Source organism: Pseudophryne corroboree, chromosome 3, assembly GCF_028390025.1.
Source record: "Pseudophryne corroboree isolate aPseCor3 chromosome 3, aPseCor3.hap2, whole genome shotgun sequence".
NCBI lineage: Eukaryota > Metazoa > Chordata > Amphibia > Anura > Myobatrachidae > Pseudophryne > Pseudophryne corroboree.
In genome coordinates this window covers 404943655-404962407 of record NC_086446.1, presented here as the reverse complement: position 1 = coordinate 404962407, position 18753 = coordinate 404943655, and the positions used below count along the sequence as shown (strand labels likewise).

At 42.4% G+C, this 18753-nt stretch overlaps 1 protein-coding gene across 3 annotated transcripts in view; it reads left to right on the top strand.

Moving 5' to 3' along the window:
• The window catches only part of LOC135055744 (rho GTPase-activating protein 39-like), a 152292-nt gene that overhangs the window by 37651 nt on the left and 95888 nt on the right, over positions 1-18753 (top strand). For all 3 annotated transcript variants that reach the window (XM_063960155.1, XM_063960153.1, XM_063960154.1), the window contains exon 2: positions 13811-14242. In XM_063960155.1, coding sequence (XP_063816225.1) covers positions 13811-14242 — 432 coding nt within the window. The remainder of the gene's footprint in view (positions 1-13810; positions 14243-18753) is intronic.

Here is an 18753-nt window from a genome sequence, read left to right as displayed (position 1 = left end):
TTTGACGGCATGGCGGTTGAATGCCGGATCCTGAGGGGAAAAGGCATTCCATAAGAGGTCATACCTACCCTGGTCAAAGCCAGGAAGGAGGTGACCGCACAACGTCATCACCACATGTGGTGAAAATATGTTGCGTGGGTGAGGCCAGGAAGGCTCCACGACGGAAATTCAACTAGGTCGATTTCTACACTTCCTGAAAACAGGAGTGTTTTGGACCTCAAATTGGGGTTCATTAACATTTAAATTTCGGCCCTGTAGATTTTCTTCCAGAAAGAATTGACTTCAGTTCCTGAAGTCCAGATTGTAAAGGATGTATTGCATATACAGCTTTTTTGTGCCCCTAGGGGCACCGTGAGATCTCAACATAGTGTTGGGATTTCTTAAAATCATATTGGTTTGAACCGCTCAAATCTGTGGATTTGAAATATCTCACATGGAGAGTGACCATGCTGTTGACAAATATCTCACATGGGAAGTGACCATGTTGTTAGCCCTGGCCTCGGCCAGGCGATTGTCAGAATGGGCGGCTTTGTCTTACAAAAGCCCATATTAAAATTTTCCATTTGAACAGGACAGAACTGGGACTCGTCTCCAGTTTCTTCATGAAGGGGTGTCAGCGTTTTCACCTGAAACAACCTCTTGTGGTGCCTGCGGCTACTAGGGACTTGGAGGACTCCAAGTTACTAGACGTGGTCAGGGCCCTAAAAATATATATATATATATAGTTAGGACGGCTGGAGTCAGAAAGTCTGACTTGCTGTTTATACTGTATACACCCAACAAGCTGGGTGCTCATGCTTCTAAGCAGTCTATTGCACGCTGGATTTGTAGTACAATTCAGCTTGCACATTCTGTGGCAGGCCTGCCACAGACGAAATATGTAGATGCCCATTCCACAAGGAAGGTGGGCTCATCCTGGGCGGCTGCCCGAGGAGTCTCGGCATTACAACTTTGCCGAGCAGCTACGTGGTCAGGGGAGAACACGTTTGTAAAATTTTACAAATTTTGATACTCTGGCTAAGGAGGACCTGGAGTTCTCTCATTCGGTGCTGCAGAGTCATCCGCACTCTCCCGCCCGTTTGGGAGCTTTGGTATAATCCCCATGGTCCTGACGGAGTCCCCAGCATCCACTAGGACGTTAGAGAAAATAAGAATTTACTTACCGATAATTCTATTTCTCGTAGTCCGTAGTGGATGCTGGGCGCCCATCCCAAGTGCGGATTGTCTGCAATGCTTGTACATAGTTATTGTTACAAAAATCGGGTTATTACTATTGTTGTGAGCCATCTTTTCGGAGGCTACTTCGTTTTGTTATCATACTGTTAACTGGGTTCAGATCACAAGTTGTACGGTGTGATTGGTGTGGCTGGTATGAGTCTTACCCGGGATTCAAGATCCTTCCTTATTGTGTATGCTCGTCCGGGCACAGTACCTAACTGAGGCTTGGAGGAGGGTCATAGGGGGAGGAGCCAGTACACACCATGTGACCTAAAAAGCTTTTTAGATGTGCCCTGTCTCCTGCGGAGCCCGCTATTCCCCATGGTCCTGACGGAGTCCCCAGCATCCACTACGGACTACGAGAAATAGAATTATCGGTAAGTAAATTCTTATTATTTGATTTCTATTTATAAGGTTATTGTAAATCACTGTATATGCAATGTTCATTTATAATAATTAAAGCACAGTTGGCACACAATAGAAGTAGCGCAATATTCTGTTGCCTTCCTTTACTACTGGCTTTTGCCACCAAATCCATCAACAGGGAAATTAGATTAAGGGCAGAATTGAGTTAGCCCTGTTAAATTAATGGGGGAGGCAGAGGGGGTTGACCTTGGGATTTATTGCCTGGGGTTATTCAATTTCAACCCCCTTTTCACCCAACCAACTTTTTTAACAACCGTTAACGTGTTAAGAGAGGTTAACAAATAGAGGGGTAGATGTATGAAGGCTCGTTATGGGAGAGAAGCGGTATCAGTGCAGTTATGTATGAATGCGAGGAAGTGTGCTCAGTGACAGGGGTGGTATGAGGAGTTTTCACTTCCCCGCTTTGGCATCCGAGACGTGAATACATCTCTGTGCTGCTGTTTCGCCTCAGTAAAGAGGGGAAGCATGAAGCGTAATAGCGGGTATAATACAGTTACCCCAGTATCCATGAAAAGTTCACTGACCTATGTGTTAACAGAGTTGCGGCACCCGATAACCCGCTAGTGCTGCCAGCTCACTTCGCAGCTAATTGGATAGTCCCTGGGAATCAATTAGCCTGTTGTAAATTAACATGGCTAATTGAATTCCCCCTTAGTATGTTTAGCAGATATTCTATAGAGATGCCACTGGTTGTGGGAGATTATTCAAAATGTAATATAAAACGTAATATAGTTTTAAATTACTTTTGTATATGTTCTTCTTCAACATGTCTTGTACTAACTGTGTTATTACAGGTTTTAAACTTAAGGAGAGAAATAATATGCAAAGAATGATTTTCCTTTGCTATTTATTAACACCCTATTGCATTTTGTTCTACTGGGACAAAACTATTTTGACTTTGTAGTAATGCGAACAGCAGTCCTACAAATATTTTTTTTTATACACGGTCGAGTCACATTATTATGGCCACCTCCTACATTTGATGTTGGCAGTGCGTAGTCCATGAGTTACGTCACGTGTCGTGCGCTGGCTTGGTGGGTATATAAGGTGTGCGATAGGCCGTCTGCACACATATCACTCTTTGCTGTCATGCGTAAAAGGGGTGATTTATCAGAGTTTCAAAAAGGGGTGATTTTCGGCTTTTGGGCCAAGGGTGGCAGTATTTCTGAACAGCGCAGTTTGTGAACTGTTCACGTGCTGCTGTAGTGAAAGTGTGCTGTGACTGGACGGTTGGCACCATTGTAAATAACCGACGTGGACACTGTGGAGCACCATGTGCCATTGATGTGAGAGGTGAACGTTGGCTACCAATGTGTGTGAGGGCCGACCGATTGCTACAGTGGAGCAACTCACCCTGAAAATGAACCTGGGGGCTACCAGATGTGTGTCTAAAATGACAGTTCAGCGAATGTCTAGCTGCTGTCCGTGCTGCACATGGCGGTTACTCTGGCTATTAGCTGGTGGTCATAATAATGTGACTTGACTGTATATTTATTTGATAAGTCAGCCAATACAATAAAGGACACTTCCTATAAATACAATTTGGTTCGAAACATCAAATAATAGATAAAGCAAATAGCTTAGCTGTGCTCCGACCTTCAATACTATAATACAACGCAATGCATATAGAGGCAACATATAATATAGATAATGAGAAGTAAACACCCCATGGAGACCTAGTACCCCAACTTACATCAGTAAACAATTCAACATAGTATATGTGGAGATGAGAGAAGGCCATATGAGGAAATGCTACTGGGAACAGTAATTAATGCCCAATATAGTGAAAGGGGAGAGAGACATTAGACAATATTTCCAAGTTATGAATGTTTACGTTTTGAGGAATTGAAGTGGGAAATAGCGTAAAACAACGTTACATTAAATGTATACATTTTTTAACTATATAAATACTTATAGGTGTCTTTAAAACATAAAAACATTATTTTATGATGGTTCTTCGTTCACCTTCACCCAATATGCTAACCAGATTGGCTACTGCTTCCTCCCATGGTGCTGCTGTTTATCGTTTTGGTATCGCTTTCTATACCCTCCTGACCTGCTAGACAAATCCCCTGTCCGGCTACTCTGGGGGAAAAAATCTGCAACATGCAGCGGGAACTCTCAAGCAGTGGGAATCAATTCACCTACTCTCTTCTTTGTTCAAATGTACGATCACATTGAAATGCATATTAAACTTCTGGATAGGCTCTACCTGACCCCTTTTAAACTCCATAAAATGTGGCCCTCCTGTTTCAAATTTTTTTTTTTTAAGTCACAAAGTTTTATTGACGAGAGAGAAGCAATGACAAATGGAGGTAATTGACACAATCAGAGCACAAGAAAACTAGAATAACATCAACATAAAACAGAAGAGGTGAAAGCGTAAATTAACATGTTGAAGTACATAGACTAGAAAATTAAGTGCATGAATTTGTCTCTATTTTTTTTTTTTAAACCAACCCAAAAACAATCAAGAATTAGGAAAAAAATAGAAAATAAGTAAGAATATTCTGAAGGGCCAACCAGTGGAACCCTTGGGAGGGCTTGTAGGAAATTACAAAGACAGTCCGAGGGAAAAAGAAGCAGGGATGATAATGAAAATTGAGGAGAGGAAAGAGTAGAGAGAAATAAAGAATAAAAGAGCAAAAACAAACCACAGACAAGGAGAGAGCGAGTCGGGAGAAAAGAAGGGCGAGGAAAAAGGGTAGGGTGAACTAGGAGAGACCTGGGAGTGCTACTTGAAATTTAGCGTACCAAGGTGTCCAAACGCTGTGGAATTTATCCACTGTGTTGTTAATCAAGGAGGAAAGTTATTCCATCTTCGCTACAAACCAAACACGATTCATAAGTTCAGGACGGGTTGGAGGGGTGGGAAGTTTCCATGATTTAGCAATCTGGAGTTTAGCTACACAGGCTATATGCAGAGCCAGTTTGTTTTCAGGCTTGGATAGCGGACAGGCTGGGGCACACAGGAGCAGCGTCTCAGGAGGGAGGGGGGGGGGGCAATCCGGGATAAGCGACTGAACAAGGATACGGACCATTGACCAGAAAGAGGCTATCTTCGGGCAGCTCCACCAAATATGAATATACAAGCCTATTTGACCACATTGGCGCCAAAAGAGGTTAGAAGTGTTCGGATATATTTGGTGTAAGCGTTCAGGAACCAAATACCAGCGTGCATAGACTTTGTAGGAGTTCTCCTTAATGGAGACGCTAATAGAACATTTAGAGATATTCAATCGAACAGATTCCCATACGTCATCATCTAGGGAGGTCCCCAAGTCAGTTTCCCATGCAAGTTCATGTGCTGTGCGTGGAGGCGAAACTGGAGACAAAATGGATTGATACAAAATAGAAATAATGCCTCGATCCGTGGAACGGTACATGCAAAGGCGCTCCATCGGAGTCGGGACATTAGGAAGAGGCGTTGTCCTAGTAGAGGACATCACGAAATTTCGAATTTGAAGGTATTGATAAAAATATGAAGTCGGGAGAGAGTGCTGTGTTTGAAGGTCTGCGAATGAGTACGGTACGTTGTTATGAAGTAGATGATGAAAGCAGGAGATGCCTGCTCTAGACCAGTTGGAAGCAAAATGATAGGATTGGCCCGGGGTGAAGGAGGGGTTGTTCCAGATGGAGTTAGGGGAGAGGGATGTGTGTGAAGTGAAAGTTTAGATTTTAGTGAGTCCCACACCGATAAAGTTTGGGATATTGTTGGCACTGACTGAATGGTTTTAGGTCTGTGCAAGCGAGGGAGCCATGGAAGATGAGAAACTGAGTCGACCTGAGCCAAGTCACTCTCCAAGTCCACCCATCTCCTCGTGTGTCGTGGAGAATGCCAGGCAACTAGTTGGCTGAGTGCCGTGGCATAGTAGTATCTCTATAGCGAGGGAAGGCCCAAACCACCACACGTAGAGCTCTGCTGGAGAGTCTCCCTACGCAATCGCGGCTTCTTATCATTCCCAATGAATTTACCATATTGGGTCTGGAGGGATGACAAAATCTGGAGAGGGACTGGGACAGGGAGAGTCTGGAAGAGGTATAAAATCTTGGGGATGACGTTCATCTTAATAGCATTAATCCTGCCAATCCAAGTATTGAAATGTTTTTTTCCATCCTAAGATGTTTTGAGATATCCCCTTAAATAAGGGAGGAAAGTTTGCATCATAAAGAGAATGGTAAGATTTGGTAATATGCACACCCAAATATTTAATGGAGGTATGACGCCATGCAAAAGGAAAGTTGGATTTCAGAAGATTCAGCGTGTTGAGAGGGATGTGTAATGGGAGAGCCTCTGACTTGTCATTGTTCACCTTATACCCAGAGAGGTCCCCGTAGAGAGTTAATTCTTTGAAAAGGTTGGGTAGGGAAATTAATGGGCTAGTGAGGGTAAGGAGGACGTCATCCGCAAAAAGGGAAAGTTTGTAGTGTGAGTCTTTGATAGAAAAGCCCGTAATGTCCGGGTTAAGACGGATGCGACAAGCGAGAGGTTCGATTATCAGAGCGAAGATAAGGGGCGACAGGGGGCATCCTTGTCGCGTACCATTGGTGATGGCAAAGGAGTCTGAGAGAATTCCATTCGCTAAGACAGAAGTGGAGGGGTTGTAATAGAGTGCTGAAATGGCTTGGAGAAATTCCCTGTGAAAACCAAAGCTACGGAGAGTTTGATCGAGAAAAGCTCAGGAAACTCTATCAAAGGCTTTCTCCGCGTCTAAGGCCAACAGAATAGCTCCTGTTTAAAATTTTGTTGGTGTATGTGCAAGTGGAAGGTACCATGTTCCATGTTTACTGGGAATGCAGCATTCTCTGTCCCTTTTGGATAGCAGTGTATTGTCTTTGAGATGGAGACCTGGGAGGCCCCATATTCTATGGCCTCCTCTTCTACTTTTGCGAAATGGTATCTGTGGCATTTATATGTGACTGAGGGTAAGGCACCCTCCCTCCCAGGATCCTGCTACATGGAGCCCCTTTCCTTCTTTTAATCTGAATGAACCTTCTCAGTGCGGAACCTGATGTTTAAGCAGTTTAGGTCCTCCGTGTCCTGTTTGATTTGACAGTTTTGTGTTATTTGTGTGTCCTTTCTGTTTTGCCTGTACTTTTACTTTTTTTCCTATGCCTACTGTTATTGATTCATCCAGATATCCTGTCTCCCCTAATCCTTTGGCCCCCCCTTTCCCATGTTCCCTTTTTTTTGTACCCCACAGTGCTTATATATGTTCAATAAAATGTAATGGGAAAAAAATAAAGTTAATTAATCAATGGTTAAATAAAGAGGGTTTGTACTTTTGTTTTTGTAATCAAAACAGTGCCTGTGGCTAATATTCTTTTTATACTGTGTTGATTACTTCAGAATCTGTCTTCCCTTGCCCCACTCTTACGCCGCTTTGACCAGAAGCCATGAGTTATCAGAAACTGAGATGGTCAAGAAAAAGGATTATTTGTTAAACAAATGGCCTGAGTTGTAAACCATTTAGAATATATATATTTTCACTGAAAACCAGTTATGACGAAATTCCTGGGAACCAGAAAAATTTAATCTAAGTAATTAATGCTGCTTGGCACACAGATGTGATCACGAAGGGCCTTTCCCTACGGTTACTGGGAGAAGAGCATTTCTATGTAGAACAATGCTGAGAATTCCAGGAATAGTGTGAGCGCAGATGAGTAATTCTGGGGATACGTCCAGGTACCCTTTTTTATTTTTTTCATCTCCTATTCTATTCTGTGTGCCTTTCTCCTATAAGTATGTTATACGAGTCTACTACAGTATGCCGGCGCTCGGGATCCCGGCAGCAGGGTGAGTGCAAAAGAGCCCCTTGTGGGCTCGCCACGCTGCAAGCATGGTGGCGCGCCACGCTATTTATTCTCCCTCTTGGGGTGTTGTGGATACCCCAAAAGGGAAAATAGTTGTTGGTATGCCGGCTGTCGGGATTCCGGCGCCGGTATGCTGAGCGCTGGGATCCCAACAGCCGGCATATCAAGTGCCACCCATGTTACACATATTTGGTTGTAGAAAATGTAGTGAAGTGTTTGGAGACTGTAGATGGAATTCTCTGGCTGCAGCAGAGAGTTCACTCAACTGTGATTAACTTCCAATGTGATTACATAATTTGTATCCTTCTTAGGGGCCCATTTATCAACGATTAATAAATGGTACTCCAGCCAATTGGCTCCCACCTGTCATTTTTCATGGCAGTTAGGAGCTGATTGACTTGAGCACCATTTATCATATGCATCAAGTTTTATCATACACAAAAGGGCCAATTCAGTTGTTCTTGCACCCCCTGCTGAGCATTTTTTTTTGGGTGTCCAATGTCCGGGTTTGGGCGCCCAAACTATGGACTTAGTAACACATTTTTTTTCTTGCATCTCCGGGGATGTGAAAAAAATTGTGTCTGGGTGTCTATCAGAGCAACAATTGGATGGCTCCAATAGACGACGCCCATTCCTTCAGATGGCCATCAGGTGGCGCACGCCACAATTGAATGGGCCCCAAGGAGTTTTACCACTTGTTGATAAATGAGACCCTTTATATAAAAATAAATATATAACCTTTATTCTTTTTTGTGTCAAACACACCTGTATGAGCAATTAGTGGGCCCTTAATTTGTATTGGATATGTCTTAATATAGAAAAGAAAATTATCCACTGCATTTCGAGACACTCTTGGAAAATGTCATCTGTTGTTTTTTGTTAGAGTTAACCTACAGGACTTTTGTATATTTAAATATTTGATGACCGTTTCCAACTATTACCAACTGAATTTGCCAACTACACTAGAAGATTACCGTACTTAGCTGAGCCACTTTGAAGCCTAGGCAAAGTTACTGCAAAGCTTCCTGTTGTTTCACACATTGACAAACCTCCCAGGCTGTATGCGCGGGATTGACTAATGCCCCTGGGGGAGCTAAAACAGTCACACAACCCTAATCCGTGTGCTCGTGAAAGGTACAGCAAGAATCCTGACTTTACACCTTGGTGTACATGTGCAGGAGCTGCAGGAAGGACCAGTTAAAAGGAAAAACGCTTCAGATAATTTCAACAATGGATTACAGTAATGCATGTTACTGTTATTTGTCATGGCTGTTGATGAATATAAAAAAACTACAGGCTGGTGTTCAAATGGTATTTGTTTGTAGACCCCGAGTGAAATCTTGGTTAATAATTAGCCTTATAGTAAACACTGCTCCATGTCTAATAGCAATAGGTGCATGCTACCTAGGTTACTGTTCCCGACAGGTGGTACCGGTGTGCTGGGAGTTCAGGGTGCAGCAGAAAGCGTGTAGTGTGGCATCTGTCTGATTCCAAGGGCCTGTAGCTGAGAACATCTGGAAGAGATATACAGATAGGATTCTGCCACAGATATATTTATTTATTTATTTACAGGTTCTTATATAGCGCAGCATATTCCGTTGCACTAACAGATCTGCCACAGTAGTTTTAGATTTATTATGGATATTTTGTGTATTTGAAGTAACCCTGATAATATGTCTGCCAAAATTAGTTTTATGTTTTAAAATCAATTCATTAGGACTGTTGGGTGCTGTTTTTGTTTGTTTTGTTGTTTAGGCGAGGTCTTAATGTGACACAAACATAAAAATGATATATTATTGTGGTCGCGACACACCTGCGTTTGAGTCACTACCTGTCACGCACTTTGTGAATACGTCCTCACTGTGTCAGCCTACGCTAATCTATTGCTGTGCGTACGCAGTGGGACTGTGACACATGCGCACTTCAATAAATAAAGCTCAAATCTGCAAACATCAACATTGAGTCCACCTCTGAAACCAGACCAATATTACAGTGTCTAACCTGGATTTTTGTGCATGTAATCTATTTTCCTATATAAACAAGACCCGTCTATCTGCAAATGTGAATACCCTTAAGGTGCATACACACTATAGAGCGACGTCGTCTAGTGTTTACCCTTCCGGGCTGGGCAGGCGGCGGCCGGCCATAGACACTGAGCGATATGACCGTTCATATCGCTAAGTGACGCCACGCTGGGCCGTGCAGACAGCTCCTGGACGACAGTCCAGATAGAGCATGCATGCACCGCCGACACCGTGGCTCGTTAACAACCCACGGTGACGCGCATCGGTCGTCGTCGCCGGCATACACACTTGCAGAGAATGTTAACATCACTCAGGGAGGGTGAACGCAGCATATTCCGTAGCGCTTTACAATTGGAAACAACAGTGATAAGACAAACTGGGTAATAACAGACAGACATAGAGGTAGGAAGGCCCTGCTCACAAGCTTACAATCTAAAAGTAGCCACTGTTTCTGGACCTGACATATTATTTATAATTTATTTTACACAGTTTGCTTTATATTTTATTGCACATAAAATGTAAAGCATTTTATAAATTTTATGAAATGAAATCTATATATGTGGCATCAGTCTAATATGTAAGGAAAGCAGTTCATTGGCTTACAGTCTAGGTAATAATGCTTTCCTGTTACTTGCTTTTCAGAATATCTTTGCAGTAACTTGTGTTGTTATAGAACAGTCAACAACTATGCTTTACTCGTGGTTTGAAAAACTAGTCAGTGATGGGAGGAAAAGCTGTGGGTTTTTCCATGATACATTGTGACCTGATTTGTGTATTTGGAGAATTCGGGGTACATTTATGAAGCAGTGATAAGAGTGGAGAAGTGAGCCAGTGGAGAAGTGCCCATGGCAACCAATCAGCACTGAAGTAACATCTATATTTGCATACTAAAAAATTATACAGAGCTGCTGATTGGTTGATGGGGCACCTTCTCCACTGGCTCACTTCTCCGCTCTTATCACTGCTTCGTAAATGTCCCCCGTTATCACTAGAAACATTACTCATCAGCCATTAATACAGTACTCAGCTCTAAATTGTTAATGCCTGAAAAGTTACTAACAAGTGACTGTTTTCCTTTTTGACTAAAGCTATGGATTTAACAAATAACAGGAATGAATCTGATTGGTGAGAGATAGATATAAGTGGTAATTGTCTACTGCTGTTTGCAAGCTAAGATGCTGTAAATGATACTCTTTGAAGTCAGATTAATTATGACATTGTCAGTGAAGTTGGTTATAATCCATAGATGACAACGAAAAGAATAGTGCCACCTTCAGGCAAATTATGATTTGGAGGCTATAACCATCTCTGAAAATACCGGCGCCGGCATACCGACAACTATTCTCCCTCTTGGGGTGTCCACGACACCCCTGGAGGGAGAATAAAGAGCGCAGCGAGCCTGCAAGGGGCTCTTTTGCGCTCACCCCGCTGACTGCATGCTGGCGGTCGGGATCCTGGCGCCGGTATGCTGAGTCAAAATGCTGAGAGCATTATGTCGATTACAGAATGCCGACACAGCAGCATTGTTGTTGAAAGCATTTTTACTGTATCTGAATTAGAACTGTAAACATGGCGGTAAAGCTTCAAGTTTATATTTCTAATGCCGACACGGCAACATTTCTTAAAATGATATTACTCACATGTTGCAATTCTGCGATTGACATGCTGTCAACATTTTGACTGTCGGCCATTTAACTGCCTCCCATTTAAGCCTGTGAAAGGCTCCTTGTGGTGTCCTTCAGTAGGCCATGTCTGGTACATGCATGTAATAGTGATCTCACCCTTATCTTACATTCCTTTACTTCTGATTAGCTCCTGAAACACACTTATTTGTAAGTTATTATTTCAGTGTTATTCAACTCACATTTTAGATTAGAAGTCTTCTGTAGGGAAACTGTCTTGTATGGCGTTTTTATGTGTGTAGCTTTATTAAATTCTAAATAAAACTTTTGTGATCTTATGCAACATATTTGTACTTCTGTCCACTACTATGTGAATGTTGCCCCCTTGTATTTCCTATGTAGTTGTTTGGCATTAGCGGACAGTTTGGCCACACAAGCACGTGGCTGTATGAAAAGGGACTCTGCTGTTGTTTATGCAGTTTACCATGTAAAACGTGGTGTCTGTACATTGGAGATTAGAGATGATCCCACACACATCAGTAGTAGTCCTTGTTACTTCGGGTTTAATAGGATACTATATGACTTATTTTGGAGCAATATGTAGTAAAATGTCAGTTGCATTGTTTATCTCTTACCCTTACCCAGTCTTAGTTCACCTTTTGGATATATAATTTCCATTAGATGGCCTTCCCACAGAAACCTGTACGGGGGAGGCATTTGATATGCCGGCTGTCGGGATCCCGGCGATTACCATACCGACGCCGGAATCCCGACAGCCGGCATACCGACAACTATTCTTCCTCTTGGGGTGTCCACGACACTCCGGGAGGGAGAATAAATAGCGTGGCCCTGTACGGTACAGCCCCCTCTCCTTATATCCCTCCCTGGACACCATATTTTTTTCAGTCCTTTTAATGAAGGTCTAGCTACTATACGTACACAGAGATGACTGCATAGTTTACCAAGCATGTAGGTTTTGTCGTTTCATTGCCATAATTCTAGTTCCATAGTTAGGTTGAGAAAAAAAAGCAATTCCCTGAGGTTCAACCTATCATAAATTCTAAGGGGGGTAGTCAGTCATTTTATGACACCTTCTCGCGACCGATCTATCTCTAAACTGACGTGGTGATAATCAATTGTTTCTGCCAGCAGGCATGAGTTACTTGGCGCCCACTGCTCGTGCCCAAATGACACGGGTTTAGTTTGTACTGCATTTGGGCACCCAAAAGCCAGACTTTTTGGGGGAATTCTGCTTGCCACCTCAAGTGGGTGTGAGCAGAAATAACAGGCATGGTACTCATGCGCTTCAGCACAAACAATTGAATTGCTCTCATCATTTTAAACGGGAACTGTGGGAAGTGCAAATTTATTGAATTCTCTCCACAATTGTCTTAATCCACTGAAAGGCATCATAAAGCACTAGTACAGCAGTCGACAGTTTACAGGGGATGCTCTAATTCCTTCCAGAACCCAGAGATTACAATCTGACCAATTCCCAAATAATGTACTATTTAGATGTACAAATACTACTACTTTTACAAGAAAAGTTTCCAAGCCATTTCAAAATGGTGTTGGTCTACCCATTAGTTAATGTTGAAAGGGATTCCACAGCTTAATCACCCATTAAAGTACCTACTGCAATGTTGATTGTCAAACCTAATTTACTGGACAGTTATTTGTATTGACTACATATCTGTTTTCATTTAGTCTCCACTGAGGATATATGTAATTTTTCTTTACTAATCTGGCGCAAAAAAACGGGGAATATTGGGGGTAATTCCAAGTTGATCGCAGCACGAATTTTGTTAGCAGTTGGGCAAAACCATGTGCACTGCAGGGGAGGCAGATTTAACATGTGCAGAGAGAGTTAGATTTGGGTGTGGTGTGTTCAATCTGCAATCTAATTTGCAGTGTAAAAATAAATCAGCCAGTATTTACCCTGCACAGAAATAAAATAACCCACCCAAATCTAACTCTTTCTGCACATGTTATATCTGCCTCCCCTGCAGTGCACATGGTTTTGCCCAACTGCTAACAAAATTTCTGCTGCGATCAACTTGGAATTACCCCCATTGTTTCATAGCTCCAGTCCTTAAGCCCCCTCACAGTCCTGATTTTAAGCAAATTAGGGCAGATTCAATTGTTTTAGGTGTCTACAAATACTGTCTAAACTGGACTTTTTAGACGCCCAAACAATGGTCACAATAAAATTGTGTTTGGGTGCCCGTGCCACGCCCAAAAAGACAAGGTTTTGCTGTCTAAAACGGCTAAACCCGTCTAAACTCCCTGATTTGGGCGTCCAAGCTCCTTTTTGGATGTCCAAAGTGCCCAGTTTGCACACATTTTTTTTCTTCTCACACCTCAGGAGGCTGCAAGAAAAAATGTGTCCTCCATGGCCGATGGGTGCCCAAATTCTGAATACTACCACTGGTCACCCCCTAGTGTTGGCCGCGGAAAAAACATTTGAATCGTTCCCATAGTGTGTGTACAAGTGAATGGTGCTCAAGCATAGAAATCCTTAACAGCTGGATAGCTGTTCATAAGATGCTTAATTATGAAAGCTGTGGTTATAGAATCACTGTTGGTGAAATAATGTGTGGAGTGGCAATCTTTTTAGTAAATTACATTCAGCAGTATTCAAATGTCCAGGTTTTGACCTCAAAAGGATTTATTTTGTATTTCTCACTGTCTTTGTTGTTCTTGCAGCTCAGACTGGGTGGAGATTATTGAGCCACGCTCTCATGAGCGGATGTACGTAAATTTGACAACTGGGGAATGTGGCTGGGATCCTCCACCAGATGTCAATGTGCGCCAGTCTGATGAAAACCAGTGGTGGGAGCTGTATGATCAACAAAGCGGGCGCTTCTACTACTACAATGCCCTGAGTCGCCGGACGGTATGGCACCGCCCACAGCAATGTGACATCGTACCTCTGGCCAAATTACAAGCTGTGAAACGTGCCTCCCAGCCCAGCCTCACTTCACGTGCCAGTCAAGAACGGATCTTTCAAAGGGGCAGCACGAGCAGTGAGGGAGCAAACTCTCCCATTGAGATCCTGATGCTTCAAGATTCAGAGTATGGAAAGGATGGCTCTAAAAGAAGGGGAGACAGTATGGATAGCAGGAAGGACTCTGGAAGGTGAGGCATGAAAGACACAGTCACCATTTTGGTGGCATATGTTAACTACATTTTCAAAGTATGCCTTGAAATTACGACTTTAAAAACAAAAACTAAAATGCTAATAAAATGTAACAATAGTGTAACCAAATAAACCTAACACATTATTGTGTCAAATAATCACTTATCTGTCAATTCAATACAGCGCGGATTGACTAGCGCCTAGAGGTAACTCCCAGAGCTATTCAACTCAGCCTGTACTCCTGGACTAAACAGGGTGTTTAGTCGCAAGAATGTGCATTCTCCAGCTAAAGTGCCTCGCCGTGATGCTGTTTTGCACTGTGCTAGGTCACAAAACAGTATTGCGAACCTAGTTTTGTCAGATTTCTGCTCGAACCCTTGGAGGGGTGCGAGAAGAAATCCTCTAGTTGGGGACAACATTGCACTGAATTGAATAGCTCAGGGAGCTCCCTCCCGGCGCTATTCAATCTGTGTTGAATTGAATTGACCCCTTAGTATATTGGTTAGTGTATATATATATATATATATATATATATATAGCCAAATTATAGTTTTCACTTGATGTTAACAAGCTACAGATAGTGTTAGTATATTAACTGTATAGAAATGTGTATGTGTGTATATATATATATATATATTATACACAGTATATCTTGTTAAAGGTTTGCTTCACAAAAAATTACCCTTCACTCATGTTGTTCTGTCAGGGGTCTTATTTATTCCTCACAAATGTTGTCACATCACATTTGTTCAGCATATACGGCTTCCCTGTCGACTAGCTAATTGGTGTCGGAAGCCCTGCCCTCTGTTTCCCACAAAACCTTTCTACCTTCGTACAGCAAATGAGTCGCATCAGAACGTGGCAAAGTACCCTGAATTCGAATTGAATGATTTGTTGTCGCTGTTCTTTTTTTTTTTTTTTGTCCTTTTTGTTGAGTAAGACTGTTTTTGTTTTCCTGATTCAGTTTGCACTAAGAAGAACACCTGAATTGTGGCCTGCGATCTCCCGTCACTTTAGACAGGAGATCAGGGGAGCAAAACAATTGAATTTCGCCCACTGTATTTTATCATCTTTGTATCTACAGACATTTTCAGTTCTCTGCAGTGTCCCGCTGTGCACATTACCTTTTTTTAATACGGCAGGCGATCTATAGTTATTTTTGGAGTGAAAGGAAAAAATAAGCAAAAATATTGGCACCTTCATCCAGCTGTTCTGGAGGCATTCCAATCACATCGCTAGGAATTGTAGGGATGTAGTAATACTGTTGACAGCATTAGGAGAACCTACTGTAGGCATGGTTGTAATGTTATGTAAAGCATTTTAACTGTGTTGGCCTTAAATCTTTAAACATGTCAAAAGATACAATGCCAACACGGTAAAAATGCTTTGCATAATATTACAACCGTGTCCGCATTCTCCCATCGACATAATGCTGCTGACATTTTTACTGTGACAAAAACATATGTCATCTGAATTGAATCGCTCCTATAAAACATTGACCTAATCAGTACAGGGCAGACTGGCACAAAAATATTGATAACGTTGTAGTAGCCAGTAGAGAAGCCATGCTAGTGGGTGGGGGGTGGCAGGTTCATTTAACTTAAAGGGGCAGGTATCAGTGTTAGCCGTGCGGCTAAATGTGCAGGTTTAACGCCTGAAGCTTTTAAATTATTAGATAATTTCCCTGCATGGTAAACCTGCAGCTAACACATGTTAACTCACAGATGTCATTCTAAGGGCTGAATTCAGTTAGCTGCGAAATCACTGTAATTTACCGCAAGTTCAGTTTTCGTGAATTTTGCTGCTTTTTTTCCTGCCGAAACTGAATTTTCGCAGGTATGCACGCTTCCACGATTCGCCTATTATATTGCAAATCCGCAAAAATGGGTTTACCACGAAATTTGTTGCTGGCACTGAAAAGTGAAAAAATGGTTACTTCTGTCTGTACCTCCAAAAAAGCTAAACTAACAGGGCGACAGTATAAAAGTTTATTATTGGTTATAATAAAAGTATTTCTGGTACTTAAATTGGGTCAAATGGTCGTTATATGCACTTTAAAAAAATTATAATTTTTTTTTTTCCCCAGCAAAATAAGTGCTAAAATTAAATTTGAGGTACATAAAAATGGGTATAAGTATATATTTTTTTAATCATTTTAGGGGACATAAAAAAGTGGAAACAGACATATTACTCCCATCTGAAAGTCGAAAAATACTTGTCCCACTCATAAAACACCCCAAGATACCTGTCCCATACCTTGTACCCCAATTTCCATCATTTTGCACCTTTTCACCTCAAAAAGGACATGTCATCATTGTCCAATAATCTTCTAAGAGCCTAATTAGTCATTCTGGGGGTTGTCACATGGGTTCAGAACCAAAATCCCCAACAATTTTAACCTGAAATAGGGATTTACCCAAAGTTTATCAACTGCTCAGCATTGGTGATTTGAAATTCGCAGTAAAATTACAATAAATCAGTTTTTGCAGCCACGGAGGTAACAAGTAAACAAGGGGGAGAGGGGGACGACTGCACATGTGTCTCCCCCTCCCCCCCCCCCCCCCCTTGTTTACTTGTTACCAGAGCCGGCCCCAACCGATAAGATGCCTGGCTGGTGCCCCCTAGCCCCGCCGCTAGTTTCGTCTCTTACCCTGCACCCCTTTCCCAGCATCATCACCCCTCACCCATAGCAGTCCTCATTTTGGTGTTCCTGCCCCCTATATTTTAAATAGGAGCAGTGAGCACATTCGGTGCACAGCCCAAAAAGGGACATGTTCTTGCTGGGAAGGGGCATGGCCACACAGTAGTACCCCCAATTCAAATGACGCACTCAGTAGTACCCTCAATTCATATTACGCCACACAGTAGTGCCACTTTATTCACATTTTATCATGCGATAGTGTTCTTTATTCACTTTACATCACACAGTAGTACCACTTTACCTTATATATGTTACTCCTCACAGTAGTGCCCCTTATTCACATTATATCGCACTGAATTGCTACTTATTCACATTACACCACACTATATTGCTCTTTATTCACATTAGATCACACAGTAGCGCCCTTTCTATACGTTCCGCCACACAATAAGGCAGCTTACACATAATGCCACACATTAGTAATGCATTTATACATATAATACCACACAGTAATGCCCCTTACACATATTACACACATTATTAATGCCCTTATAAACATAATGCGCCTTAAACCTTATGCCAACCTTTATTAATGCCCTTATACACATACAGTAATGTCTCTTACACATATGCCACACTTTATTAATGCCCTTATATACATAATGACACACATAATCTCCTTACACATACTGTATGCCGCACATTATTAATGCCCTTATACACATGACAGACACAATGCCCCTTACACATATGCTGAACACTATTGCACAACCAACCCACCCGCACACAGCACTCACACGGCTGCTAACACTGTGACCTCTGCCTCTACTTGGATACAGATGTGTCCTCATACATCCTGCCTCAATACGCCATGCAGCAGGAGATGCCTGGCGTGAGTCTGCTGGCAGCTCTGCTAACGTTGGGCGCCTTTTTTTGCCAAAAATCAGTCTTATTTGCATTGCTATGTGGCTAGGATGCACAAGCAGCTTCTGCTGATTAAAATAATATGCGACATGCCTATATTCTGTGTGCGACTATGGCTGTATCTGCATACAAAATGCTACATTACAGTGATTTCCAGGAATATACTGTAGCGTAGCATTTCATATGCAGATACATCCGCAGTCATTTACAGAATATAGAAATGCCACATATCATTTTAATCAGCAGAAGCTGCTTGTGCCCCTAGGTATTCCAAATACCCTAGCCATTTGCCTAGTATGCCTATGCCTAGGGCCGGCCGACCCTGCTTGTTCCCTCCGTGGCTGCTGCACTGAAAACGAAAAACAAATTACTAGTATACGCAAGTATACCTGGCCAATAAAGCTGATTCTGAATTAAAATAGCCTTTTCGCAATTGCAGTAAAATGCCAGTTTTTACTTTGCGGCTAATTGAGTACGGCCCTAAGTGTCCAGAATATATGGGTTTCCTTGCACAGTAAGCCCAGAGTTTTTTATGCGGCTCCTGAGGCTGCGAGGATAGCCCCGGTTTAAGTGCACCCCCTGGAGCTTACCACACTGGGTAACGCCAGTGCAGAGCTTAAACGTGCGGTAGGCCCCGCAGCTGTTTGAATCTGTCCCACAAAGACACCAATAGGGCAGAGAGTGACAAAGAAAATTATTTGTGTTGTCCTCAGATTCCGTTATTATTGTTAAGCGTGCCCCCAATATAGTTACATCATGAACCGCAGAGGGATGTGGTCAGCATGTAAGTTGTCACAATTTCTACATTCATAGGGGGAAATTCAATTGTTTTGGGCATCTAATTATCCTGTCTAAACAGGATTGTTCAGAAGCCCAAACAATTGTCGCAATTCAATTGTTGTTTGGGCGGCCGTGCATATTGCGCCCAAACGGTCGGGTTTAGCC